Source organism: Patiria miniata, unplaced genomic scaffold, assembly GCF_015706575.1.
Source record: "Patiria miniata isolate m_02_andy unplaced genomic scaffold, ASM1570657v1 HiC_scaffold_22, whole genome shotgun sequence".
NCBI lineage: Eukaryota > Metazoa > Echinodermata > Asteroidea > Valvatida > Asterinidae > Patiria > Patiria miniata.
In genome coordinates this window covers 12,327,009-12,353,327 of record NW_024037061.1, presented here as the reverse complement: position 1 = coordinate 12,353,327, position 26,319 = coordinate 12,327,009, and the positions used below count along the sequence as shown (strand labels likewise).

General features: G+C 40.7%; 3 protein-coding genes and 1 long non-coding RNA gene across 8 annotated transcripts; all 4 read left to right on the top strand.

Annotated features, from left to right (window-relative positions):
* The first annotated feature begins 37 nt into the window (after nt 1-37).
* Nucleotides 38-5,135, top strand: LOC119730454. Its single transcript, XR_005271375.1, has 2 exons — nt 38-273; nt 4,881-5,135. It is a non-coding gene; the product is annotated as an uncharacterized LOC119730454 (long non-coding RNA).
* A 60-nt stretch (nt 5,136-5,195) lies between these two features.
* LOC119730085 (zinc finger protein 260-like) lies at nt 5,196-10,718 on the top strand. The gene is made up of 3 exons (XM_038202870.1): nt 5,196-6,347; nt 8,716-8,861; nt 9,112-10,718. Exons 1-3 carry the CDS (start codon nt 5,642-5,644, stop codon nt 9,976-9,978), a joined length of 1,719 nt encoding a protein of 572 aa, XP_038058798.1. The 5' UTR covers nt 5,196-5,641; the 3' UTR covers nt 9,979-10,718.
* Nucleotides 10,719-13,438: 2,720 nt separating this feature from the next.
* Nucleotides 13,439-21,641, top strand: LOC119730311 (gastrula zinc finger protein XlCGF26.1-like). 5 transcript variants are annotated; one of them, XM_038203140.1, is made up of 3 exons: nt 13,439-13,586; nt 15,083-15,162; nt 17,361-21,641. In XM_038203140.1, exon 3 carries the CDS (start codon nt 17,896-17,898, stop codon nt 19,324-19,326), a length of 1,431 nt encoding a protein of 476 aa, XP_038059068.1. In that variant the 5' UTR covers nt 13,439-13,586; nt 15,083-15,162; nt 17,361-17,895; the 3' UTR covers nt 19,327-21,641. The 5 variants fall into 5 exon arrangements, with proteins under 5 accessions (XP_038059068.1, XP_038059069.1, XP_038059072.1 ...); XM_038203141.1 differs by having other exon boundaries at nt 13,482-13,586; nt 15,070-15,162; XM_038203144.1 differs by having other exon boundaries at nt 13,499-13,577.
* Nucleotides 21,642-22,011: 370 nt separating this feature from the next.
* LOC119730312 (zinc finger protein 84-like) lies at nt 22,012-25,831 on the top strand. The gene is made up of 2 exons (XM_038203145.1): nt 22,012-24,262; nt 25,168-25,831. The coding sequence occupies exons 1-2, from the start codon at nt 23,362-23,364 to the stop codon at nt 25,596-25,598; spliced, it is 1,332 nt and encodes a 443-aa protein (XP_038059073.1). The 5' UTR covers nt 22,012-23,361; the 3' UTR covers nt 25,599-25,831.
* The last annotated feature ends 488 nt before the right edge of the window (nt 25,832-26,319 follow it).

The following is a 26,319-nucleotide window of genomic DNA, read 5'->3' as shown; positions in this document are numbered from 1 at the left end:
TCGGCTAAAACGGTCACCCTAGAGAGCGCGCGGCCGTACTTGGAAAAGAATTATCATTGGGGGCGCTGTCGTATCCGGAAGCATGGCGGTGGAAGTTGGAAGCTGAATGGAGTCGTCGTGCATTCACCACTCACATCATAATTTATTATCAGACGTGACATCATCTGATCATGATTTTGAAGTGCACAGTGAACTCATTTTGGTAAATTACAAAACAGCCGTCGACATGGATATGGTCATGATTATGATGGGGATTGATGAATGATGAGAAAGGTGAACGTGAACATCATGATCATTATTAGACCCGTGAACGTGGCTTGTTGTATATGTTGTGCCCATTCTTGAAAATCACGCATTCTCGAGAATGGGCATGCACATTCTTGAGAATGTGCAACTGGATCCTTGCTCAATCTTGGCAAAAAATAACTCTTCCAGATTGAGCGCACATTCTCGAGAATGCGCGACAAGATAACGGTCTTGTCGATGCCGAGCACCGGCTGCGCTTGGCAAGTCTAGCTGAATCCTCGTTCACTGATTCTCAATAATTATACTGTTGCAACGCAAGAGGCTGAAAAGTAGAGTGGATATGATAAGTAAAGGCGTATTAATATGGGGGGGGGGGGGGGGACCGGGAAAATATAAGAGACATAATAATACTAGTGCAAAGAATTCTGATTTTTGGGATAATAAAAGCGGGGGGGGGGGGGGGGGGGGGACGTAAGAATGAAGAATGTGAAGAATGAGAATGAATACTGCGACATCCCATAGTGCTAATGCTATTTCCCATTTAAATTGCCACCAATTTATTGTTCACATCCCACCATAACGTCGCAGAGCAGGATTCTAGTCAAAAGAGCAATTTTGGCAGCTTCTGGACATCGTTTTTTTTCGTGGCACGCATATGATACATGCAGGGACTTGTAACTTGTCTAGCCTAAACAAAGCACTTCCCAGACTAGTTCCCAGTCCTCCGTTATTACAAAACTTCCCATAGTGGGCAGAAAAAAAGCAATAATAACAGGTTTAATTTGATTCAAATTATCGTAGTTATACGAGTACAGAAGCATAGCACATTTTCTTTCCTCTTTATGTGAATTGTTTCCCTTTTAACCGCTATACAATTCATTTAACATAATTATGTCGTGCAATGTTTGTTAAGATTGGGCAAAATTCATAAATTGTGCACATGATATTCCCACCCAATCTTAAGAATGAGCGCTCATTCTTAAGAACGCGTGCTCGTTCTTAAGAATGGGCGCTCATTCTTAAGAATGCGCGCCCATTCTCGAGAATGTGCATGCCCATTCTCGAGAATGCGTGATTTTCAAGAATGGGCACAACATATACAACTTGAACTTTACAACGCCACGTTCACGGGTCTACATGATCATAAATGATAAAAGTCCATATGCTACTTTTTGCTAGCCCCATAAATGTGGCCAATACTGGACTGCCTCCGTAAACATAGGCCACACATCCACATGTACAAAAACGTGTCGCACTTTGCCAAATTTTGATTTTCACATTTAGGCTTGTAGGTTTTTTTTGCTTTAGAAGCATACTCAGCCTCTTTATTAAATTATAGTATAGGCTAATCAGAAAGTGCTGCCTTTTTCAGATGTCCATTTTTCGTGAAATTTCCAGATACATTTGCACACCTTTGCGTATCAAAATTTCAACATGAAATTTCACAAAAATTAGACATCTGAAAAAGGCAGCACTTTCTGAATAGCCTATAAAAACCTACAAAGTAAGCCTAAATGTGAAAATCAAAATTTGGCAAAGTGCGACACGTTTTTGTACATGTGGATGTCATGGATGTGTGGCCTATGTTTACGGAGGCAGTCTAGTAAATAGGCCACATTTATGGGGCTAGCCATATGCCAGCCCTAAATTTTATCACTGGGTTGTCATTTAGGGCTAGTCCGAGTAACTTGGACCCATCTTATCGCCTTTTTTAACATTCGGACGTGGTCTGGCGATAGTAAGGTCCAAGCTAATACTAGTGCGAGCTGGAAACATCATCCTGTCACTGTCCCAAAAACCACCATTTTCCAACAAAAAACATCAGATTTCACCCTCAAAACGGCCTCCAAATTACTAGATATGCCACCTGAGGTACAAGTATAGTAGACATCAAGGATTAAGATGGTTGTACTGAAGTTTACTTACGATCCGGAAGAAAAGTGAAATTTCCCGTTCATTTCTGAGAGCTCCCCTCGCGATCTTGAACACGTTAAATTTCCGACTCGTGTTAATGTTTGATCGACGCGATTTCTTCTTCATGCCCAGCGTACATTCTATGGTCCCCGTATCCCAAGTGCGATTCCGTTACCGAGCGCGCGCGATGCATCGATTATGATAATGAGTAGACTGGATCACGTCTGTAAACACATGTGCATTTCGAACGATAATAGGGAGTCGGGAACTAGCGCAGCTTTTATGGCGGATACCAGTTCAAGCTGGTCCCCGATTCCCTTTTACAGTTCGAAATGCACTTGTGTTTACAAACGTGACTCGTTATCATAATCGATGCATCGCGCGCGCTCGGTAATGGAATCGCACTCGGGATACGGGGACCATCGAATGTACGCTGGGCATGAAGAAGAAGTCGCGTCGTTCAAACATTAACACGAGTCGGAAATTTAACGTGTTCAAGATCGCGAGGGGAGCTCTCAGAATTGAACGGGAAATTTCACTTTTCTTCCGGATCGTAAGTAAACTTCAGTACAACCATCTTAATCCTCGAGTCGATGTCTGCTTGTACCTCAGGTGGCATATCTAGTAATTTGGAGGCCGTTTTGAGGGTGAAATCTGATGTTTTTTGTTGGAAAATGTTGGTTTTTGGGACAGTGACTGTGACAGGATGATGTTGTCCAGCTCGCACTATTAGCTTGGACCTTACTATCGCCAGACCATGTCCGAATGTTAAAAAAGGCGATAAGTTGGGTCCAAGTTACTCGGACTAATTTAGGGCCGGAGGAAGTTTTTCACTTGAACCAGCAGCGTTGGCAGGTCCCAATTTTTTTTCTCGAAAACGTGCAATTTTGTCCCTGTTAGTACACACTAACCTTGCCTGGAATAACCATTCAAAGTGGCTATTGTTACGGCAGGCGTTGTTTAGCGCCCTCTACGATACTTTTTTGATACGCACGCAGGTATATAATTATTTGTTTCCCCGTGATTTAGCGAGCAGTGCGACAGCTCAGTCGATAGAGGGTAGGATTTTGCACCGCGAGGTTGCGGGTTCGTATCTCAGTTTTGCACTCGAATTTTTTTCCTTTTCTAACCTGAGGCTTTGGAGGATTTTTTTTAAAAGGGAAATAAAGTCCGAATTACATAACGTTCAAATTCACTTTTTTCCTTCTAATTTTATATTTTCTAATCATGTTTTTATAAAAGTTGCAGTCTACCGTAACGATAGAAAATGGGAAATGCGTTACGGCTGCCGTAACAATAGCCACTGCGATAACCATTACACAGGTCCTTGAAGTAAAAAACGATCCACGATGAAGATTCAGCCTACAATTGCAGTGAAAAAAGGAGGAATAACCGACATTCCGACAACCATGCGGTCATGGTGAGGACCGCAACTACAAGCACAGACAAACTGCATGTACAATGAATGGCGGTCGATTACCGTGCTCTGCAGCGCGCTTACCAGTCGTTCTTGCTGGCTGCGCTGAGCTGGCTGCTGGCGCATGACGTCACGCGGAAGCTTGATACCCGACGACTGTTTCATGCACTAACATGATGTTTACTACTCGCATCACAGCTGCGGTACTGGAACGGCAACCGAAGTTGGCCGGTTATCGTGCATTCATAGTGCAGTGTTATTTACGTTCATTTAAAGACAGGGACAATAAATAGTTCCAGTACCGCGGCTGTGATGAGAGTGGTAAACCTCATGCTAGGGCATAAAACAGTCGTCCGGTATCACGCTTCCGCGTGACGTCATGCGCCAACAGCCAGCGCAGCGCAGCCGGCAAGAACGACTGGTAAGCGCGCTGCAGTGCATGGTAATCGACCGCCATTCATTGTACACGCAGTTTGTTTGTGCACATATCTAGTTGCGGTCCTCACCATGACCGCACGGTTGTCGGAATGTCGGTTCTGCCTCCTTTTTTCACTGCAATTGTAGGCTGAATCTTCATCGTGGATCGTTTTTTACTTCAAGGACCTGTGTAATGGTTATTCCAGGCAAGGTTTGGGTGAGTTCCAGTTGAAATTAGTGTGTAACAGGGACAAAATTGCACATTTTCGAGAAAAAAAAATTGGGACCTGCCAAAGCTGCTGGTTCAAGTGAAAAACTTCCTCCAGCCCTAAATGACAACCCAATGATAAAATTTAGGGCTGGGTAACTCCAGCTAGTAATGTTTAGTAATTTTGTCCCGTATCCATCCGGACAATGCCGGAAGCGAAGAATAATGTATATACTTCTAGAATTAGAAGGCTTCTCTCCGTCAGCTGACGGAGAGAAGCCAAGTAAGATGTATACACACATGGTATAGCGCCCTCATGCATAATCCCCATAAATGTGGTCAATTTACTGTAATACCTCCGTAAATAACTTAGGCCCATAGAGCTAAATAAAATTACTGGAGCGCTAACTTCATGTACAAAGTAATGCCTGATGGGCGCATCCATGTTTGTGCACAAACCTATGGAGACCTAGAAATTTTGTACGGCTTTTGTACGGCTATTTGCATATCTGCGTTTGTATTCCATACCAGTGCGTTACCGAAGCCAATACGTCAGATGCAAACAGCGCAACGTGTGCACGTATTCCCTGCAGAAATGCACAACTGACTTCCAATAAACAACACTCGATAGGACAAGGTTCAATATATGCAGCCTTTTTCCATGTTTAATTATTTCAGATTCCTGTTATGTGACTGAGCATTCTGTTGTGGATTCTCGTGAATCAGATCCGATCACTGACAGACCTCAAGAGGATCAACAACCAGCCAGTGTGACGATACTCCCATGATCCTCAGCAGACAGGTGCTTGTAACTCTTGTAACTTCTGTCGGAGACGAAAGCTTGACACGAAAATAAAGGGATTTTGTCATCAAGTTTTAAGCTGAACTGCCAGAAGAGGGTGCGTACTGGATAGATGAACCATTTGGTTGCGAGAAGTGTTTGTGTTAAAGGCCTTTCTAATTAGCGATGTTGTTTAACCAAAAATGCCTAATCCTAATCGTCTACCCACACTAAGAAGGTGCTTGCAGGTGAGAAACCATTCATTTGTGAGACCTGTGTTAAAGCCTTTTCACAGCAAGGAAGTCTAAGCAGCCATGTGATGATGCAGACTGAAAAGGAAACATTTGTTAATGCTGGTGGCCCCTGTGGTAAAGCCTTTAATGTGCGAAGTACTCCAAACAGACATGAGAAAGACCATACTGTAACAAATCATTTGTTTGTGAGACCTGTGGCAAAGCTTTTTCTACAAAAACTGATGTAATCCGACATGAGAGGGTGCATAGCCTACTGGAGAGAGACCATTTGTTTTTGAGATCTGTAGTAAAGCTTATTCTTGGCGAAGAAATCTTAAAACTCATATCATATTGTACACTGGTAAGGAACCATTTCTTTGTGAGATCTGTGGTAAAGTCCTTTCTCATCAAGGTAGTCTTAACATATGAAGATGCATACTGGTGAGAGACAATTTGTTTGTGAGACCTGTGGTAAAACCTTTTCTAGAAAAACTGATGTAATCAGACATGACAGGGTGCATACTGGTGAGAAACCATTTGTTTGTGAGATCTGCGGTAAAACCTTTTCTAGAAAAATTGATGTAATCAGACATGACAGGGTGCATACTGGTGAGAAACCATTTGTTTGTGAGATCTGCGGTAAAGCCTTTACTTGTCTAAGTAATCTACGCAGACATGAGAGGGTGCATACTGGTGAGAAAGCATTTGTTTGTGAGATCTGTGGTAAAGCCTTTTTTCAAAGGACAAATCTTAAAGAGCATGTCAAGGTGCACACTGGTGAGCAACCATTTGTTTGTGAGATCTGTGGTAAAGCCTTTTCTCATAGGACAAATCTTAAACGTCATATCAAGGTGCACACCTGTGAAAAACCATTTGTTTGTGAGATCTGCGGTAAAGCCTTTCCTTTGCGAAGTAGTCTTCGCAAACATGACAGTGTGCATACTGGTGAGAAACCATTTGTTTGTGAGATCTGCGGAAAAACCTTCACTTGTCTAAGTAATCTACGAACACATAAGAGGGTGCATACTGGTGAGGAACCATTTGTTTGTGAGACCTGTGGTAAAGCCTTTTCTCAAAGGACAAATCTTAAACGTCATTTCAAGGTACACACTGGTGAAAAGCTATTTGTTTGAGAGACCTGTAGTAAAGCCTTTTCTCAGCAGAGTCATCTTAAAACGCATATCAGGATGCACACGTGAGAAACCATTTGTTTAGATCTGCGGAAAAACCTTTACTTTTTTGTGGGACAGCCTTCCCTCAGCATATTAATCTTCAAACACACATCAAGGTGCACACTGGTGAGGAACCATTTGTTAGTGAGACCTGTGGTAAAACCTTTTACTCTTAAAGAGCGTATCAAGGTGCATTCTGGTGAGAAACCGTATTTGTTTGTGAGACATGTGGTTAAGCCATTGTTAGTCGGAGAAAAAGTCTGTACATGAATGGGTGCATACGGGTGAGAAGTCAGTTATGAGTGACCTGAGGTTTAAGTCGTTTCAGAGCAAGGTACATGTACATGTACAATGTAGTCTACACAGACATAACATGATGCACAATGGGGGAAAACATTTAATTGTGAGACCTATGGAAAGGCCCTCGGTAAGACCTAGTATGGAAAGGCCCTAAAAATCGGTACTTGTACATGTAGTCTTTGTTTTATTTTTTCTTCAGTTGCTGTGTTTTTCTTGTATTTTTTTTTTAAATGACGTGTTCAAAACATTGAAGAATGCGATTTTTAGACACATTCCACATTGTTAAAGTAATGGAAAATTGTATTGTTTTGTCAAAAAATCACGGATTTCATTGCTACAACTTTTGCCACCTACCCTATGCTTAAATTGGAAAAATCTTTTGATTTAAAAGTAAATACAACATTTGCTTAATTTTGCTGTTATGTTTCAAAAATGGATAGATTAGGGGCTTAGTGTTTATAGCAAATATTGTAACATTTAACTGTTTCAAGTTTTGTACTCATAGATGCTGGACAAACCAAGGGAAAAAGGTGCCTTTCTTGTAGTCTGGTTCCCTGACCCCACTTCAGATGAAATTGAGCAATGGTTGGTCGTTGGTAAATTGTAAGGTCAGGGAACCAGTTAAGCTGGCTGGCACCCATTAACGGATGTGTAACCGATTGTAAACAAGATGTGGACTAATTAAAATTGGCAGTGTTTTGAAAAAAACAAACAATTTTTTCCCCCAAAAATTGTCAGCCGACCATGGTTGGAATGGAAATTACAAACATTTCATTTTTCTTTGAAATGGCAGCACACTAGGTACCATGATTTAGGGGGAGACTATTCCTGACTCACAGTCTAGTTAGGCATTTCATGATCATTTGGAATAGATAAGTTACACAGCATTAGGGTATTAATCGTTATTTTCAAAATGTTTTGGCAACAAAAATCCAGACTGTGCAGGTATCATATTAGGCACCAAAAAATATTTCTGCTTCCGATTACACGGCATTTGAAAAAAGGGTAGGTAGGTAGGGAATTGGGTTTTTTTTTTTTGTATTTGTGTGTGTGTACGATCATATGGAGGTGCCTATGTGAAATCAAGGGTAAAATGTAAAAATTGATGGTTTTTGGTGTTTTTTTTTTTCATTTTGTCCCATAAAAAATTAGGGTAGGGGCTGTCAGAATACATGTAGGTATACATGTAGGTAGGAAAAGCAGAAGCAGATTTTTTTTTTTTGCCTTATGAATTTTAACTGTACCAAATTATATCATTTATGAAGCCTCCCGACCTGGGTTGTAGGTCTCGAGACAGTCTCGAGACCATTTCTTGCTGGTCATTCGGTCATTCCTCCATGGTCTCGGGAGCTTTGGTCTTGGTCTTGGCTCCCTTTGGTCTGGATAATTTGGCTGGTCTTCTCGAGTTGAGACCGGCAATATGTAGCATTTAAGCTCGATCGATTTCTTTGTTCAGTACCGTTGATAGTACCTGAAGAGGTAGAAAAAGAAAGTGTAACTATGGGTGCAGGGTTTTTTTTTGGTAGAAACAGATAACTTTTAAAACCAATCTGATTTAGGACAGGAAAGCATGACGACACTAACTAGATTGATGGTAATATAAGAAATACTTTATAAAAAAAATATTGTAAAATAAATTGTGGAAAATGCAGTTTCATAGAATATGAAACAAATGAAATGTATTCAAAGTTAAAATACAGGCTTTGTGGCTAGCAATGCAGCCTTTTTGTTTTGTTTGTTTTTGTTTGTACCGTAGATTAACCCCTTAATTAACAAACATTAACAAATGGTTTCTCACCAGGACGCATTCTTGCTGTTAAACAACATCGCTTAGAAAGGGCTTTAAACACACTTCTCCAACCAAATGGTTCATCTATCCAGTGCGCACCCTCTTCTGTGTTTTTTGCACAGCCCTTTAGTGTCTGCTGGAATGCATTTGCACATGTACAACTGAACTTGCAATAAACAACACTCGATAGGACAAGGTTAAATATATGCAGCCCTTTTTTCATGTTTAATTATTTCAGATTCCTGTTATGTGACACTACGCCGACTGTTGGAGCATTCTGTTGTGGATTTTCGTGAATCAGATCCGATCACTGACAGACCTGAAGAGGATCAACAACCAGCCAATTGTGACGATACTCCCATGATCCTTAGCAGACAGGTGCTTGTAATTCTTGTAACTACTGTCGGAGACAAAAGCTTGACACGAAAATAAAGGGATTTTGTCATCAAGTTTTAAGCTGACTGCCAGAAGAGGGTGCGTACTGGATAGATGAACCATTTGGTTGCGAGAAGTGTTTGTGTTAAAGGCCTTTCTAATTAGCGATGTTGTTTAACCAAAAATGCCAGAATGCATCCTGGTGAGAAACCATTTGTTAATGTTTGTGGACCTGTTGTAAAAGCTTTCTTAGTCCTAATCGTCTACCCACACTAAGAAGGTGCTTGCAGGTGAGAAACCATTCATTTGTGAGACCTGTGTTAAAGCCTTTTCACAGCAAGGAAGTCTAAGCAGACATGCGATGATGCAGGCTGAAAAGGAAACATTTGTTAATGCTGGTGGCCCCTGTGGTGAAGCCTTTAATGTGCGAAGTACTCCAAACAGACATGAGAAGGACCATACTGGTGACAAACCATTTGTTTGTGAGACCTGTGGTAAAACTTTATCTCGGCGAAGTAGTCTTAAAGAGCATACCAAGATCCACACTGGTGAGAAACCATTTGTTTGTGAGATCTGTAGTAAAGGATTTTCTCAGCGAAGTTTTCTAAAGACACATTTCAGGATGCACACTGGTGAGAAACCATGTGTTTGTGAGACCTGCGGTAAAGCCTTAACTTGTCAAAGAAATCTGACCGTACATATGAGGGGACACCGTGGAGAGAAACCATTTGTTTGTGAGATCTGTAGTAAAACCTTCTCTCAGCGAAATAATCTTAAAAAACATATGGGGGTGCACACTGGTGTAGTGAAACCATTTGTTTGTGACATCTGCAGTAAAGCATTTTCTTGCCGAAGTTATCTACGCAAACATGAAAGGGTGCACACGGGTGAGAGACCATTTGTTTGCGAGACCTGTGGTCGAGCTTTTTCTCATCAGAGTACTCTCAAAGGACATATCAAGGTGCACACTGGCGAGAAACCATTTGTTTGTGAGACCTGTGGGAAAGCCTTTGCTTTGCTACGTTACCTACGCAAACATGACAGGGTGCACTCTGGTGAGGCCAAAAAACAAATAGTTCTGCTTCCGGTTTCCCAACCTACCATATTCTTACTGCCCCTACCCTAATTTTTTTATTGGAAATATGAGAAAAAAAATCACCCCAAAGCATTCATTTCTACCTCTTACCCTTGACTACACGCAGACGCCTCCACATCATCGTACCCCAAAAAAGAGCAATTCCCTACCTACGTACCTACCTACCTACCCCTTTTTCAAATGCCATGTAATCGAAAGCCGAACCGGGGGGGGGGGGGTTGGCGTGAGGAACCATTTGTTTGTGAGACTTTGTAAAGTCATTTCCACAAAAAAAAATGATCTCATCAGACATGATGAGAGGGTGCATACTGGTAAGAGACCATTAACTGTTTGTGAGATCTGTAGTCTCAGTGAAGCTTTTTAAAAACACATCAGGTTGCTCATTGGTTGCGTGAGGAACCATTTGTTTGTGAGATCTGTATACTAAAGCCTTTTCACGGCGGAATATGTCGATGTTAATACTATACTGAGAAACCATTTGTGAGACTTTTGGTAACGCAGCTTAGGACATATCTTAAAAAGCCATATCAAGGTGCACAACTGGTAAGAAACCATTTGTTTGTGACAAAGGCCTGTGGATTACTAAAAGGCCCTTTACATGTATTATTAAATTCTCGAAGGAAACAGAATGGTTCACAACGGTGAATCTTTTGTTTAAATCTGTACTTTTTACATGTAGACTTCAGGCCAAAAAAAAGTCTCCGGTTTCTGGTATGGAGCTTGCCCAAAAAGTGGTGCGGCGACGCGGCTTTTTTTTTTTTTAACCTGACTTTTTTGCTTCAAAATGTCGGCTGATGACTGCAAATGGTGCCCAACTAAACTTAGTGCAAATATATGGAAGTCCAGAGAGGCCACATAAAGCTTATTTTCGATCATAACCCCATCTAAAAACACGTTGAAATTGTGCAACAGCAGGATTCCAGTCAAACCAGTGAGTTTGGCGGTTTTGCGACATCATCTTTCATTGAAAAAAAAACTTTTTCATTTTGCCGACGCGCATGGCTACGGCGACGCGTGCCCATACCAGAAACCAGAGACTTTTTTGGGGGGCCTAATTCGTGTTTTGTTTTTTAGTTGCTGTATTTTTCTTGTATTTTTTCTTAATAACCTGTGCGATTTTTTGACATATTCCACATGTTTAATAAAAGGCTTTGTATTGTTTTGTCCAAAAATGTTGCTACAACTTATGCCACTTAATGCTTAAAGGGAATATACAACATTTGCAAACATCGAAAAATAAAACTAGCAAGTTTTTATGAAATACCTTAATAGGATGTTGGTAAATAACAGTCTAAAGCATCCTGTAAACTTATGGCACCTGGTGTGAAGTCCTTTTCAAGAAAATTGTATTTTTGTAAAAATTTCCAGCGGTGGTCGGCCGACCACCGTTGGTAAAAACTATTTTTCAACTACTGCTCCAAATTCACCATTAATTCAGTCCAAATTTTGTTCGCTATTGGTTACATGTTCATGAAAGGGTGCAGGCCAGCTAGACTGGTACCCTCACCTTACAATATTCCGGCATCTGTAAATTGATCCATTTTATATTTAGTGGAGTCAGGGAACCAGACTACTTGAACAGTTTTGTTTTTCTTAATTGGTTTTTCCAGCATTTTCGAACACAAAACTTCAAACATGTGAGTGTAACAATATTTGATCTATTATACCCTCCCCTCAAATGGTTCATTTCTGAAAATTACAGCAAAAGCCAATGATGTATGAAGCCAATAATGCTCGCTGTCAGTCTTATTGTGCCGTTCGGATATATATCGTTTCCCCCCACCCCACCCCACCCCACCCTGCACCTCACCCCCACCATCATGCCGAAAATAATAGTAATGAAATACTGCTTAAAAAAAGTGCTCGTTATTCAGATATTCATGAAGCACCAAACTGATTGGATGTTTCCAAAGTGTCTTTCCCATCGGAAGTGAATGGGCCGCGTCTTTCACTATACTGGGTACAGGCGGTACTTCAAAAAACAAATCGGTATGATGATCTAGGCCCCTCAACAGCAGCGTATCCCAGCTTTTGATGTCGGGGGGGGGGGGGGGGCAACCGCACATCCGCGCCGAAATGTAGACGGGTTGTTTTTTTTCTCCGGACACTTGCCCTCCGTAAAATCAAAAAATGGGGTGGGGGGGGGGGGGGGTAGCTGGTACCCATCTTCCTAATGGGGGCGCTCTTCAAAACAGACCATTATATTATGCATACTATGGACATTTTCACGCCGCATTGTAATGGTTGTTGTGCGGGTTTTCTTTGGTGGGATTGATGTCAAAAAAGTCAGTGTAACTATATTTGCTATATATTTCCAACCCCCCAATTCCATCCATTTCTGAAAATTACAGCAAAAGCCAATGATGTATAAAGCCAATAATGCTCGCTGTCGGTCTTATATTGTGCCATTCGGATATATCGTTTGCCACCCCACCCCACCCCACCTCACCCCCACCATCATGCCGAAAAATAATAGTAATGAAATACTGCTTAAAAAAAGTGCTCGTTATTCAGATATTCATGAAGCACCAAACTGATTGGATGTTTCCAAAGTGTCTTTCCCATCGGAAGTAAATGGGCCGCGTCTTTCACTATACCGGTACTTCAAAAAACAAATCGGTATGATCTAGGACCTCAACAGCAGCGTATCCCAGCTTTTGATGTCGGGGGGGGGGGGGGGGGGGGGGGGGGGGTGCGACCGCACATCCGCGCCGAAATGTAGACAGGTTTTTTTCTCCGGACACTTGCCCTCCGTAAAATCAAAAAGTGTGGGGGGGGGGGGGGGTACCCATCTTCCAAATGGGGGCGCTCTTCAAAACTGACCATAATTATGCATACTATGGACATTTTCACGCCGCATTGTAATGGTTGTTGAGCGGGTTTTCTTTGGTGGGATTGATGTCACGAGAACTCTATAAACACTTTATAAATCATTGCCGACAAAGATAAATTCCGGGGGGGGGGCAAAGTGCCCCCATGTCCCCCCCCCCCCACCCCACCCACTGGATACCCCACATTGGCCCTCAGTTTCTAGGACCTTCGATTGCTATCCCGAAATCAGGTACCTCTTCGCCAACCTCACTATCTGGCAGAATCATGTGGAGAAGACGGTATTCTCCTGGCTAGATTGTCTGCGTTTATGTTGACAATTGGGAAACAGTCATAAAAGTGTATCTCCTGATTGAGGATGAAGAAGTAGGATGTCATCACTTGAATCCAATATGTTATAACATTTCCTTAAACAAAATAACAATTAAAAAAATTGCACATGTCAATCATCAGTGCCAGTGGCAATGGATAGGAGCTACTTCAGGGAGCCTCGAATTGAACTTTTTCAAAACTAATTAAATCAGCTATATTTTTGGAATCTGCCATAATTTTCTGTCAGATCACCAATTTTACGAAATTCTGGTAGAAATCTGCTTTAAAAAAAAATCGCTTTTCTAAATTATCTGTCAAACTTTTTGTTCGAAATTCTGTCAAATAAATCCGTAATTCGGCTACGGAATGTCTGTGGCTACGTACCTCACCTTGAACCCCCAAAAAGCGCCACCTCTTGGCGAGACTGCACGTCACTGCAGGCTAGAATGCGCAGTCGACGGCGTATTTTAAGCGAATTTTAGCCTCAGGTGAGACCGGTGAGTACTCGTTTTTCCCCCAATAAAACAGTTTACCGTATAGTCTTCATTAATAAATTGAATGAATACCACCTGATTATGATAAAGAATAATTATTAGAGGTAGGCCTTAAGTTAAATCCCCGTTTTATTGACAATTTTCTGAGACTCTGACTTGGTGTCGGAAATGCGTGCACAGTCATGACAGTACCACACCCGGGTCAAAATGCGTCAACAAGCGTCAACTGGCGTCAAAAAATGAACGGTCGTCAACCCAGCGCAGCGTCAACAAATTTTGCATAAGTTTTGCCTTTTTGGAACATCAAAAGACGCTTTATATGGTAGAAACATTGATAAACATGATAAAGGAAACCCTCTCAGTCTCAGCATATCAAATAAACATAATTTTAGGCTAGATAGTGGATATTTTGCCGGAGGTAATGACGGCAAACTAACGTTTACTAAAGGTTTGCCAGTGGCAATCCATACCAACAGAGGGCGCTGTACTATTTAAGATAGGGCTGAATTATAAGATGTTTTAAATTCCCACCAAAAGTTGTGTAGCACGTTTGGTGTAGTGGTTAAGCAAAGGCTCTAGTGAGCGTTTTTAAGGTTTTTTCCCATCCCTTAATAAATACGAATATTTTTCTTTTATTATTTTAACATGTCTCAAACATTTTATTGCAGAGTATTACATTTTCGTTTTTCAGATTTGTGGCTCTGGAGGATTTTTTTTAAAAGGGAAATAAAGTCCGAAATTATAAAATGGTCTGAATCCCATCTTGTGAATACGAGGTTACAACGATTACCACATGGAGCCAGACTAAAATTTGTCACCGGAAAATGTGTAAGTGTTTTCTCAATAAATACTTAAATATTTTCCCTGGTAACTTTGACTTTCTACTTCTAGTCTACTTGTATTTTTTTTCTAGAACAAATTATCACTTTCTGATGGCTGATAGGTTACTGAAAGGAAAAATGAGTGATTGCCAGAAATGGGAATCTCTCGTCACTTCGCCCTGTTTACACTTTGCCCCCCCCCCCCCCCCCTATAACTTTGCTCCTAACCACTTCCCCCTAACCACTTCGCCCAGTGGCGCAGCCGCGCATCCCTGATTTGGCTTGGTGGGAGGGGGCCCAGCTTTGTTTTGTGTTTCAAATTTCCAAACAATGTTGCCCACAGATTTTTTTATTTCTAGGGGCAGGGGAATATTTTGAAGCTGTGTCGCCGCACCACTTTTTTGGCAAGCTCCATACCAGAAACTGCCTTAGTTGTGTTTTTCTACTGTATTTGTTCACCAGACGTCAAAATAATACCGGAAGAAGAAGGAAACAAAAAAACAAAACAAGTGCAGACAGCCCGAGGGTAAAAAAAATCCCCCGGCCGCTGGACCAGAAACAATCAATCTTTTTATTTTGGCCTGATTGATGCGGTCAGCACCCATGTATTAAACCATCATTTTGTAGCCTGTCGATTTAATCACTTTGGTTTGGTTGTGTTTCAGTTGTCTCCTCCAGGTAGCAACACAGCCAACCAGGTCCTGTCTTGTGTGGAATCAGCACTGAGACTCTGAATCCATCAAGACAACTTCTAGAAGGTAACATCCAGCCCATGATTCTGTCATCGTAGCCATGAATTACTGATTTTGATTACTGATTACTAGGACTGATTATTACATTCAGGGTGACCGCAAGGTCACAGCCAAATTCTGCTAAATGCGCATCAAAAGTCTGTCAGATTTATCAAAAATCTGCCGAATTCCCCAGAATTACTCGAAATACACTATAAAGTTTATAGTGTATTTCGAGTAATTCTGGGGAATAAACACATAAAATCACATGCAGATTGATAGTATTGCCAACTAAGATTCAAATGACATAAACAAACTAGTCACATAAAGATGTTGTGAAATTATTGATAAATTTCGGGCAAAACGCGGATCCGGCCATGACGATCAAGTCTTGTTTCCCAGTGAACATCAGCACCTAGACCAGCCAACCTGTCACATATTGCAAGGGCTTGTATGAAAGGATTGAAGCTTTATTTAAACAAATCTACATTTTTTGTTCAAATTTGCTGTTTTTCTGTCAAATAACCATTTTTGCAGAATTCTGCCAGAAATCTGCCAAAAAAAATCCATTCTGTCAAATTTTCTGTCAAACTTGTTTTTTAATAAAAATTCTGTCAAAGTTAGCTGAAAACGGTCACCCTGATTACCTTGCATGGCATTGCACATTCCAGTAATCCATCACACAATGACTAAACCAACATTTGAACCTGTAAAATGTAATGTACAACTTCAATTCAGGGCATCTTCAACCCCCGTGAGTGGAATGCCTTGGAATCGTGGTCTGGAGCATTGAATTCGTAGTCTGCAGGTAATTCTGCAGGTTATGGGTTCGACTCCAGCCTGCGGATTTGTTGCGTGTGCCCTTGGGCAAGGCACTTTGTCACTCATTGCTTCTCTCCACCCAGCAGTAAATGGTGAGAGCAGAGACACATGTACATTGTAGTTGTGGTCGGTTTTAGCTGCTTTGTGCTGAAAAGGCAGCATGGAGCTGTATACTCCTCAGGGAGCTGATATGGCATTTGGAATATGTTTCGTTGAGACGTCATGATGATGTCATCATGGGTCACGTAACGTCATCTTAAATGTGCAAACTTCAATATATCTACAGAATTGTAAGTCCGATTGGTTTAATCTTGGTCTTAAGGTAGAAAAGGAGTTGACGTCATAATGACGTCATCATGCAATTTTTTTATGAATTTTTGAATTTTTAAATCTTAAGCCGTATCTTGTCAACAAAGCATGCTAAATTCAAAATACGTTTGTATTTGGTTAGGTATTAGTATGCACACTTACAAAAAAAATGTCTTCATCAAAAATGTGGTTTTACAAATTTGATCGCCTTGAAACTTGGTGGGTAGGTAGATACTGTTAATAAAGTGCTAAATCTCTTCTATCACCAATATTTGACAAAAAATGCTTTGGGAGTGAACCAGAGTGTTCTCCAAGAACTGCCAAATGGTGCTGATAGAATGCTTGGTCATGCTGTGAGAAAACTCTTAGAAATAAATGAGTCCATCGTATAAAATAAGGTCGTCAATGTCTATTGCAAAATCACATGGCTGCTGCATTGAATAATCCTCCAGTACACTTCTGCTAGAGTGCATTGGCAAGCATGTACATGTATTAAACTGACTTACAGTGTACAGGGTGAGTCAAAAAAGCGAAACCCAAATGTCGGAACTATTGTTTCAGTGAAGTGTTGCATGTAGCACTTTGAAAATCTAGGATATGAAAGCCAAATTTGTAAGCTTTATTTTAGTACAAGAATCATTCATATCACTCCTGTACTTTTCAAGTTACGGAATTTTAAACATATGCAGCCAACATTTTAAAGTTCTGTCCACGGATCACAAAAAAAGTGTGCGTTTTTTCAGCGAAACAAAAACAATTCACACACATCCCTATGTGATTTGTTTTCGCTTTGCGGAAGAAAACACTAACATTTTTGTGATCTGTGGACAGAACTTTAAAATAGCGGTTGTGTTTAAAATTCCGTAACTTGATAACTACACGTGTGATTTGAATGATTCTTGTACTAAAGAAAGCTTATGAATTGGGCTTTCATATCCTAGATTTTCAAAGAGCTACATGCAACACTTCACTGAAACAAAAGTCCCGACATTTGGGTTTCACTTTTTGACTCACCCTGTACATTGTACAACACTCATGCAAGGGTCAATATACATGTAATGCAGCCTTTTTTTTGTCATTTTTAATAATTTCAGATTCCTGTTATGTGACGACACCGAATGTAAAGGGCATTCTATTGTGGAATCTCGTGTATCAGATCCGTTCACTGTCAGACCTCAGGAAGATCATCAACCAGCCAATGTGACCATACTCTCACAATCCTCAGCGGACAGGTGCTCTAACACTTGTTGGAGCTATGTCACCCGTCAATTTAAGAGCTTCACAAGGCCAGACCCAAAAGTAGAAGGACTTTGTCATCAAGCTTTAAGCTGAACTGTCAGGAGAGGGTGCATGCAGGTGACAAACCATTTGTTTGTGACGCACTAGGTAAAACCTTTTCTCCGCAAGGAAGTCTAATGAGAGGATGCATACTACATGTACTGAGAAACCATTTGATTGTGAGACCTGTAGTAAGCGCATTCTACACAAAGGGATTTAACCAGACATGAGAGGGTGCACACTGGTGAGGAACCATTTGGTTGTGAGACCTGTGGTGAAGCCTTTTCTACACGAAGTGTTCTAGCCAGACATGAGAGCGTTCACACTGAACAGAAACCATTTGTCTGTGAGATGTGTGGTAAAGCCTTTGCTCTTCAAAGTAATCTAACCACACATGACAGGATGCATACTGGTGAGAAACCGTTTGTTTGTGAGACCTTTGGTAAAGCTTTTGTTTGTCAAAGTTCTCTAGTTCATCATGAGAAGGTGCACTCTGGAGAGAAACCATTTGTTTGTGAGATCTGTGGAAAAGCCTTTTCTCTGAGGACACATCTTAAAAGCCATATCAACGTGCACACTGGTGAGAAACCATTCATGTGTGAGATATGTGGTAAAGCATTTCCTAGACGAGGTCTTTTAATCATACATGAGAGGGTGCACTCTGGAGAAAAACCATTTGTTTGTGACATATGTGGAAAACCCTTTTCTTCGAAGACAAATCTTAAAAGCCATATCATGGTGCACACTGGTGAGAAACCATTTGTTTGTGAGACCTGTGGTATAGCCTTTTCTACACGAGGTGTTCTAACCAGACATGAGAGGGTGCACACTGGAGAGAAACCATTTGTTTGTGAGACATGTGGTAAAGGCTTTTCTTTAAGGACAAATCTTAAAAGCCATATCCGGGTGCACACTGGAGAGAAACCATTTGTTTGTGAGACCTGTGGTAAAGCCTTTGCTACACGACTTACTCTAATCAGACATGAGAGTGTACATACTGGAGAGAAAGAGTTTGTTTGTGAGATCTGTGGTAAAGCCTTTTCTCGGCGGAGTATACTTACAGAACATGTCAAGGTTCATACTACTGAGAAACCATTTGTTTGTGAAACTTGTGGTAAAGCCTTTTCCATTAGTAGATATCTTAAAAGCCATATTAACAAGGTGCACACTGGTGAGAAACCATTTGTTTGTGATACCTGCGGTAAAGCTTTTTATACAGAAGGGGATCTAATCAGACATGAGAGGGTTCACACTGAACAGAAACCATTTGTCTGTGAGATCTGTGGTAAAGCTTTTGTTTGTCAAAGTTCTCTAATCGATCATGAGAAGGTGCACTCTGGAGAGAAACCATTTGTTTGTGAGATCTGTGGAAAAGCCTTTTCTCTCAGGACACATCTTAAAAGCCATATCATGGTGCACACTGGTGAGACACCATTTGTTTGTGAGACCTGTGGTAAAGCCTTTTCTACACGAAGTGCTCTAACCAGACATGAGAAGGTGCATTCTGGAGAGAAACCATTTGTTTGTGAGACCTGTGGTAAAGCCTTTGCTCGTCAAAGTACTCTAATCAGACATGAGAGGGTGCACACTGGAGAGAAACCATTTGTTTGTGAGACTTGTGGTAAAGCCTTTTCTACACCAGGTGTTCTAACCAGACATGAGAGGGTGCACACTGGTGAGAAACCATTTGTTTGTGGGACCTGTGGTAAAGCCTTTTCAGCTCGAGGTTATCTACACAAACATGGGAGGGTTCATACCGGAGAGAAACCATTTTGCTTGTGAAAGACCTGCTGTTGAAGTAATCGAAAAAGACATGGGTGCGCACTCGGGGAAAAAAAACCTTTAAATTATGAGACCTATGGTAAAGCTCTTTCACAACTAAACTCTATCAGAAAACATAATGGTTTACATTGGTGGAAACTGCTGATATCTGTTTGTACCTGTACTTGTAGTTGTATGTAATCTTTGTAATTTAATTGTTTTCAGTTTTTGTTTGTTTGGATTTTTTTCTTTTTGCTTCCCAATAGTTTAAATGTACCCACTACATGTATTTTTGATGTAATAAATTGTACACTCACCATCATTTTCCATCATGTTTATACTCGTACTCACGAAATGGAATACAACTTATGCAGATTGCCGTAAAACCATTGAAAAGCTTGATATCATTTGGTGATGAGGATAGTTTCTTAATAGCAGTCATTTGAAAAGGTCCATGCAATTAATTTTTTATGAGGAATACATTGAGTGTACCTTTCTACTCCTCTTAAATGTATGAAAACTATATGACATCCCTTTTTGTTTAATTTTACTTAGAAGTGCGCTTCCTTAAACTTTTAAAATTGTTCGTGCTTTTCTGGACAACTGAAGGCACTCTTGCAGCGAGTGATGTCAATGTTCAGTTTAGGGGTATTCTTTTCAAATTGTGGAGCCCAAATTTATTCATCACAGTGACAAAGGGTTGCCAGTTGGTCACTGATGTGTACATACACAACAATGAAACACAAAAGAAAAGAAAAGTTATGACAGCTGATATCAGCAATTCTAACAACTTCTTGTGATGAAATAGCTGTAACATTGATGTTCCGCCCGAAACGACATCACGATTTTGATCATGAAATTGGCATTACATGTAGCATAAAATTAAAAAGGCATCGAAACACCTTCAAAGTACATGGCAAAACAAAAATTGAAAATATGGTTAAATGAATCACAAAGGTGCATTTTTATGGATAGCGTGAAATAATAATACATTGCATATCCCTTACAAAAAAAATCCATGGCCAGAGACACCAAACACAATTCAAAACTAAAATTTTTATTTTAAATTTTCAAACAATTTCAGGAAACAGTGAAGCATGTGTGTTTATGTGCATATGAGTTTTATTTCCGCAGTCAAAGGATATGTTTTGAAGAAAATGTTCAAACTTTAAAATAATTTATCATCAGTTGTTAAAAACAATAACAGTAGATGAATAAAGTAGCATTCACATTAAAAATCAATTCAAATAACTCAAATGTCGTTTTGTTTTTACTAAATGTGGGGTTTTTTTCATACATGTAGGAGGAATCACACATGCATCTGAGTTGTTTGCAACCACTGGTATTATCCATTCAGTTGAACCAATAGTATGATATACTGTATGCCATGTAGAATTGCACCATCGGTGTTACCATACACCATTGAAAGGAACCATTTTTGCTATCAGTGGTATACCATTGATTTGAACCATTTGTATGATCTATGTACATAACATTGAGTGGAACCAATGATTCCATTTAATGGTAAACCATTCGGTGGAACCATTGTCTTATCAATGGTATACCAGTGAGTTGAACCAGTGGTATGATCCATGGTATGCCATTGAGTGTAACCTGTGAGTGGAACCAATGGTTTTATCAATGGTATACCGTTCAGTGAATCCAATGGTGTTATCAGTGGTATATTTGGTAAACCCAATGGTGCACTCATTTCTTATGCTAAAGTTCCCCAGATTCAAAATGTCTTTGTTGGAATAGGCTGGAAACCTGTACACAGTACAATGCTGCAATTATGAGGTCTTGCTATCAATGCGTTTTATAGTACATGTATTTTGGTTTCAACCTTTATTTAAAGGCAAGTAGGAACATTTGTAATTACAGTGTACCCAGAAAAGTACCTACCCACTGATATAACGAGGAGATTCTTGCTCAAAATGAAGATAGTCCTTGTACGAATTAGGCCCACCCTGTAAAAATATATCTACAAGAAAAAGTAGTTCAAGAAAGTATGCGGCCTATGGGCACAGTTTTTGTGTACATTTTGTTAGCAACAGAATCTTTTGTTACAAGACACCCAGAAATATAGGCATATGTTTTTTCCCTAAACATTTACGTACATTATCCACTGAGCTGAAACTTCTACAGGATAGTTATTATGCATTCTCCGTAAGATTTTGTGCAGTTGCTAGTTTTGCTGCTGCAATCGGAAAAAGGCATAAAAGCTAAATGGCCCTACACAAGAATCATTTTCAAACCAATCTGATATATTTTGTATTGAGTAGAAAAGGAGAGCATGACGACACTAACTACATGTAGATTGATGGTAATATGAAAAATACAATTTGATAAAAAAAAAAACAATTCTTTTGTAAAATATGGTATGGAAAATGCAGTTTCATAAAATCATATCAAACAGAATGAAGCATGAAGCAAATGAAACGTGTGTGAAGTTAAAAGTGTTCTGCAGAATACAACACACTGGCTTTATGTCTAGAAATGCAACATTTTTTGTCTTGTTTTTAGCTTGTAGATTAACCCTGCCTTTGTTTTACACTCCGAGGCACTGCAATATTTGTAAAAAGTGACCATGGGCGTCGTGGGGGGCCAAGGGGGGCACTCCCCCCCCCGGAAAAGCAACAAAAAAAAAAAAAAAGGAAGAAAAAAAAAAGAGGCGCGAAGACAAAGTGGTGTAAATTTAATGGGGGGGGGGCAAAATGTCCCTGCCCCCCTCTAAAACTGATAAATCGAGAATGTGTTGAGAAATACAAGCATTTTTTGGCAGAAATTTTGTTTGCCTCCCTCTAGAAAAAAATCCTGGCGACGCCCATGAAAGTGACTCCCCCATGTTTTTTGCACAGCCTTCCAATATCTGCAGGAGTGCATTGGCATAAATGTACAACTGACTTGCAATAAACAGCACTCGTAGTACAAGGATCAATATATATGCAGCCTTGTTGTTTCATTTTTATTTATTTCAGATAACTGTTATGCGCCAACGCTGACTGTTAAAGCACTCTCTTGTGGAATCTCGTGAATCAGATCCGATCACTGACAGACCTCAGGAAGATCAGCAACCAGCTAATGTGACCAATTTTATGCTCCCATGATCTTCAGCAGACAGGTGTTTGTTACACTTGTTGGAACTATATCACCCATCAATTGAAGAACTTCACAAAGCTTGACATGAAAGTGAAAGTATTGTCATCAAGCTTTAATCCGAACTTTCAGGAGAGGGTGCGCACTGGATAGATGAACCCTTTGGTTGCGAGATCTGTAGTACAACCGTTTCTGCTCGAGGAAGAAAACAACCAACGTCCCCAATTTGCTGTACGGTCTCTAATGGTCACCGCATTCACTTCTTATTGGTCGTCTTGGTATTCAGTGTATGAGTAACCTGCCCCTTCGACTTTTCAGAGAGTTCCCATCTCTTATTGTTTTTCAAATTACAGCTCTGGAGTGCTTTTGTAAATGCCCAGTTGTCATTGAATCCTGCAAACTAAACCAAGTCACCTGATGGCATTTCATGTGGCACCCCTCTCGTCACCTTTTGTTGGCATGACTGCACGTGGCTGGAAACTTCCGGTGAAATCAGATAACCGGTGAAATCAGATAACCATTATTCAGTTATAAAAACTACGATAGCCAGGTTTTTGAAATCTCTGATTTCTCCCACCACTAAAACAGATATTAAGGGATACACACTGGTGAATCACCAATTGCCTGTGATACGTGTGAAAGACTTTCTTGAACTTGGTAATCTTAAGACAACATAGGAGGGTAGGTTCATCTGGTAAGAGACCTTTTGGTGAGATGTGCAGTGAAGCCTGTTCTCAGCAAAGTCATCTGAAAACAGTACCATGGTCCACTCTGGTGAGGAACTAGTTGTTTCTGAGAATTATGCATACTGGAGAGAAACTTCTGGCGTTTTATTAGATTTGTGTTCGTAAAAGCCAATATAACACAAAAATATATCCTCTTATATGAGAGGATTCATATTTTGTTTGTAAGACCAGTGGTAGAGCCTTTTCTAAGTGAGGAAGTTTAAAGAGACAGAGAATGCATACTACTGAGGAACCATTTGATCATCAGACCTGTGGTAAAGCCTTCTCTGTGAGGACAAATCTTAAAAGTCATATCAAGGTGCACACTAGTGAGAAACCATTTGTTTGTGAGACCTGTGGTAAAGCCTTTTCCACGCGACGTGATCTACTTGGACATGAGAGGGTTCACACTGGAGAGAAACCATTTGTTTGTGAGATCTGTGGTAAAGCCTTTTCTCGGCGGAGTATTCTTAAAGAGCATACCAAGGTGCATACTGATAGGAAACCAATTTTCTGTGAGACCTGTGGTAAAGCCTTTTCTACACAAGGTAATCGAATCAGACATGAGAGGGTGCATTCTGGTGAGAAACCATTTGCCTGTGAGATCTGTGGTAAAACCTTTGCTCGTCAAAGTTCTCTAATCAGACATGGGAGGCTGCACACTGGAGAGAAACCATTTGTTTGTGAGATATGTAGAAAGGCCTTTTCTACACGAGATACTCTCATCAGACATGAGTGGGTGCATACTCGTGAGAAACCATTTGTTTGTGAAACCTGTGGTAAAGCCTTTTCTCTGAGGCGAAATCTTAAAATGCATACCAAGGTGCACACTGCTGAGAAACCATTCGTTTGTGAGACCTGTGGTAAAGCCTTTTACACGCGACGTGATCTACTCAGACACAAGAGGGTGCACACTGGAGAGAAACCATTTGTTTGTGAGACCTGTGGTAAAGCCTTTTCCACGCGACGTGATCTACTTAGACATGAGAGGGTTCACACTGGAGAGAAACCATTTGTTTGTGAGATCTGTGGTAAAGCCTTTTCTCGGCGGAGTATTCTTAAAGAGCATACCAAGGTGCATACTGATAGGAAACCATTTTTCTGTGAGACCTGTGGTGAAGCCTTTTCTACACAAGGTAATCGAATCAGACATGAGAGGGTGCATTCTGGTGAGAAACCATTTGCCTGTGAGATCTGTGGTAAAACCTTTGCTCGTCAAAGTTCTCTAATCAGACATGGGAGGCTGCACACTGGAGAGAAACCATTTGTTTGCGAGATCTGTGGTAAAGCCTTTTGTCAGCAGAGTTCTCTTAAAAAGCATATCCTGGTGCACACCAATGACAAACCTTTTGTTTGTGAGATCTGTGGTAAAGCCTTTTTACAGCGCAATACTCTTCAAGGGCATATCAATGTTCATACTGGCGAGAAACCATTTTTGTGTGAGATCTGTGGGAAAGCCTTTTCTACACGGGGTAACATAATCAGACATGAGATGGTGCATACTGGAGAGAAACCATTTGTTTGTGAGACCTGTGGTAAAGCCTTTTCTACACGAGGTCATCTAATCAGACACGAGAGGGTGCATACTGGTGAGAAACCATGTGTTTGTGAGATCTGTGGTAAAGCCTTTTCACAGCAAAATACTCTTAAATTGCATATCAATGTCCATACTGATGAGAAACCATCTTTTTGTGAGACCTGTGGTGAAGGCTTTTCTACACGAGTTGATCTAATCAGACATGAGACGGTGCATACAGGTGAGAAACCATTTGTCTGTGAGATCTGTGGTAAAGCCTTTTCTCTGAGGAGAAATCTTAAAGTGCATTTCAAGGTACACTGTGGTGAGAAACCATTTGTTTGTGAGACCTGTGGTAAAGCCTTTTCCACGCGACGTGATCTACTCAGACACGAGAGGGTGCACACTGGAGAGAAACCATTTGTTTGTGAGATCTGTGGTAAAGCCTTTTCTCGGCGGAGTATTCTTAAAGAGCATATCAAGGTGCATTCTAATAACAAACCATTTTTTTTTTTTTTACACAAGGTAATCGAATCAGACATGAGAGGGTGCATACTGGTGAGAAACCATTTGTCTGTAAGATCTGTGGTAAAGCCTTTACCCGTCAAAGTTCTCTAATCAGACATGAACGGGTGCACACTGGAGAGAAACCATTTGTTTGTGAGATATGTAGAAAGGCCTTTTCTACACGAGATACTCTCATGAGACATGAGAGGGTGCATACTCGTGAGAAACCATTTGTTTGTGAAACCTGTGGTAAAGCCTTTTCACTGAGGCAAAATCTTAAAATGCATACCAAGGTGCACACTGCTGAGAAACCATTCGTTTGTGAGACCTGTGGTAAAGCTTTTTACACGCGACGTGATCTACTCAGACACGAGAGGGTGCACACTGGAGAGAAACCATTTGTTTGTGAGATCTGTGGTGAAGCCTTTTTTTCAGCGGAGTATTCTTAAAGAGCACATCAAGGTCCATATTAATAAGAAGCCATTTTTTGTGAGACCTGTAATGAAGCCTTTTCTAAACGAGTTGATCTAATCAGACATGAGACGGTGCATACAGGTGAGAAACCATTTGTTTCCGAGACCTGTGGTAAAGCCTTTGCTTGACATCTGCGCAAACATGAACATGACAGGGTGCACAGTAGTGAGAAACCATGTCAGAACTCTGGTCAAGTCGTGTCTAAGCGAGGTCCATTTGTTTGTGACATCTGTGGTAAAGCCTTTTCTACACGACGTGATCTAATCAGAAGTGAGAAGGTTCACACTGGAGAGAAACCATTTGTTTGTGAGATCTGTGGTAAAGCCTTTTCTCGGCGGAGTATTCTTAAAGAGCATATTAAGGTGCATTCTGATAGGAAACCATGTTTTTGTGAGACTTGTGGTAAAGCCTTTTCTACGCGAGGTAATCGTACCAGACATGAGAGGGTGCATACAGGTGAGAAACCATTTGTTTGTAAGATCTGTGGTAAAGCCTTTGCTCGTCAAAGTTATCTAATCAGACATGAGAGGGTGCACACTGGAGAGAAACCATTTGTTTGAGAGCTCTGGTAAAACTTTTCTCTGAGAAGAGATCTTAACATGCATATCAAGATGAACCCAGGTGAGATCCATTTGTTTGTGAGATCTGTGGTAAAGCCTTTGGTTTTCAAAGTCATGTACACAAAATGAACATGGA

Excerpts from the sequence above, each read along its gene's own strand:
- LOC119730085 (XM_038202870.1), top strand. The coding sequence starts at position 5,642 with ATGAAGATGCATACTGGTGAGAGACAATTTGTTTGTGAGACCTGTGGT. Across the intron at positions 6,348-8,715 it reads TGGTGAAAAGCTATTTGTTT|ATTCCTGTTATGTGACACTA; the intron begins GAGAGACCTGTA and ends TAATTATTTCAG. Across the intron at positions 8,862-9,111 it reads TCCTTAGCAGACAGGTGCTT|TCGTCTACCCACACTAAGAA; the intron begins GTAATTCTTGTA and ends TCTTAGTCCTAA.
- LOC119730311 (XM_038203140.1), top strand. The coding sequence starts at position 17,896 with ATGTGTGGTAAAGCCTTTGCTCTTCAAAGTAATCTAACCACACATGAC.
- LOC119730312 (XM_038203145.1), top strand. The coding sequence starts at position 23,362 with ATGCATACTACTGAGGAACCATTTGATCATCAGACCTGTGGTAAAGCC. Across the intron at positions 24,263-25,167 it reads TGAAGCCTTTTCTACACAAG|GTAATCGAATCAGACATGAG; the intron begins GTAATCGAATCA and ends TTTTTACACAAG.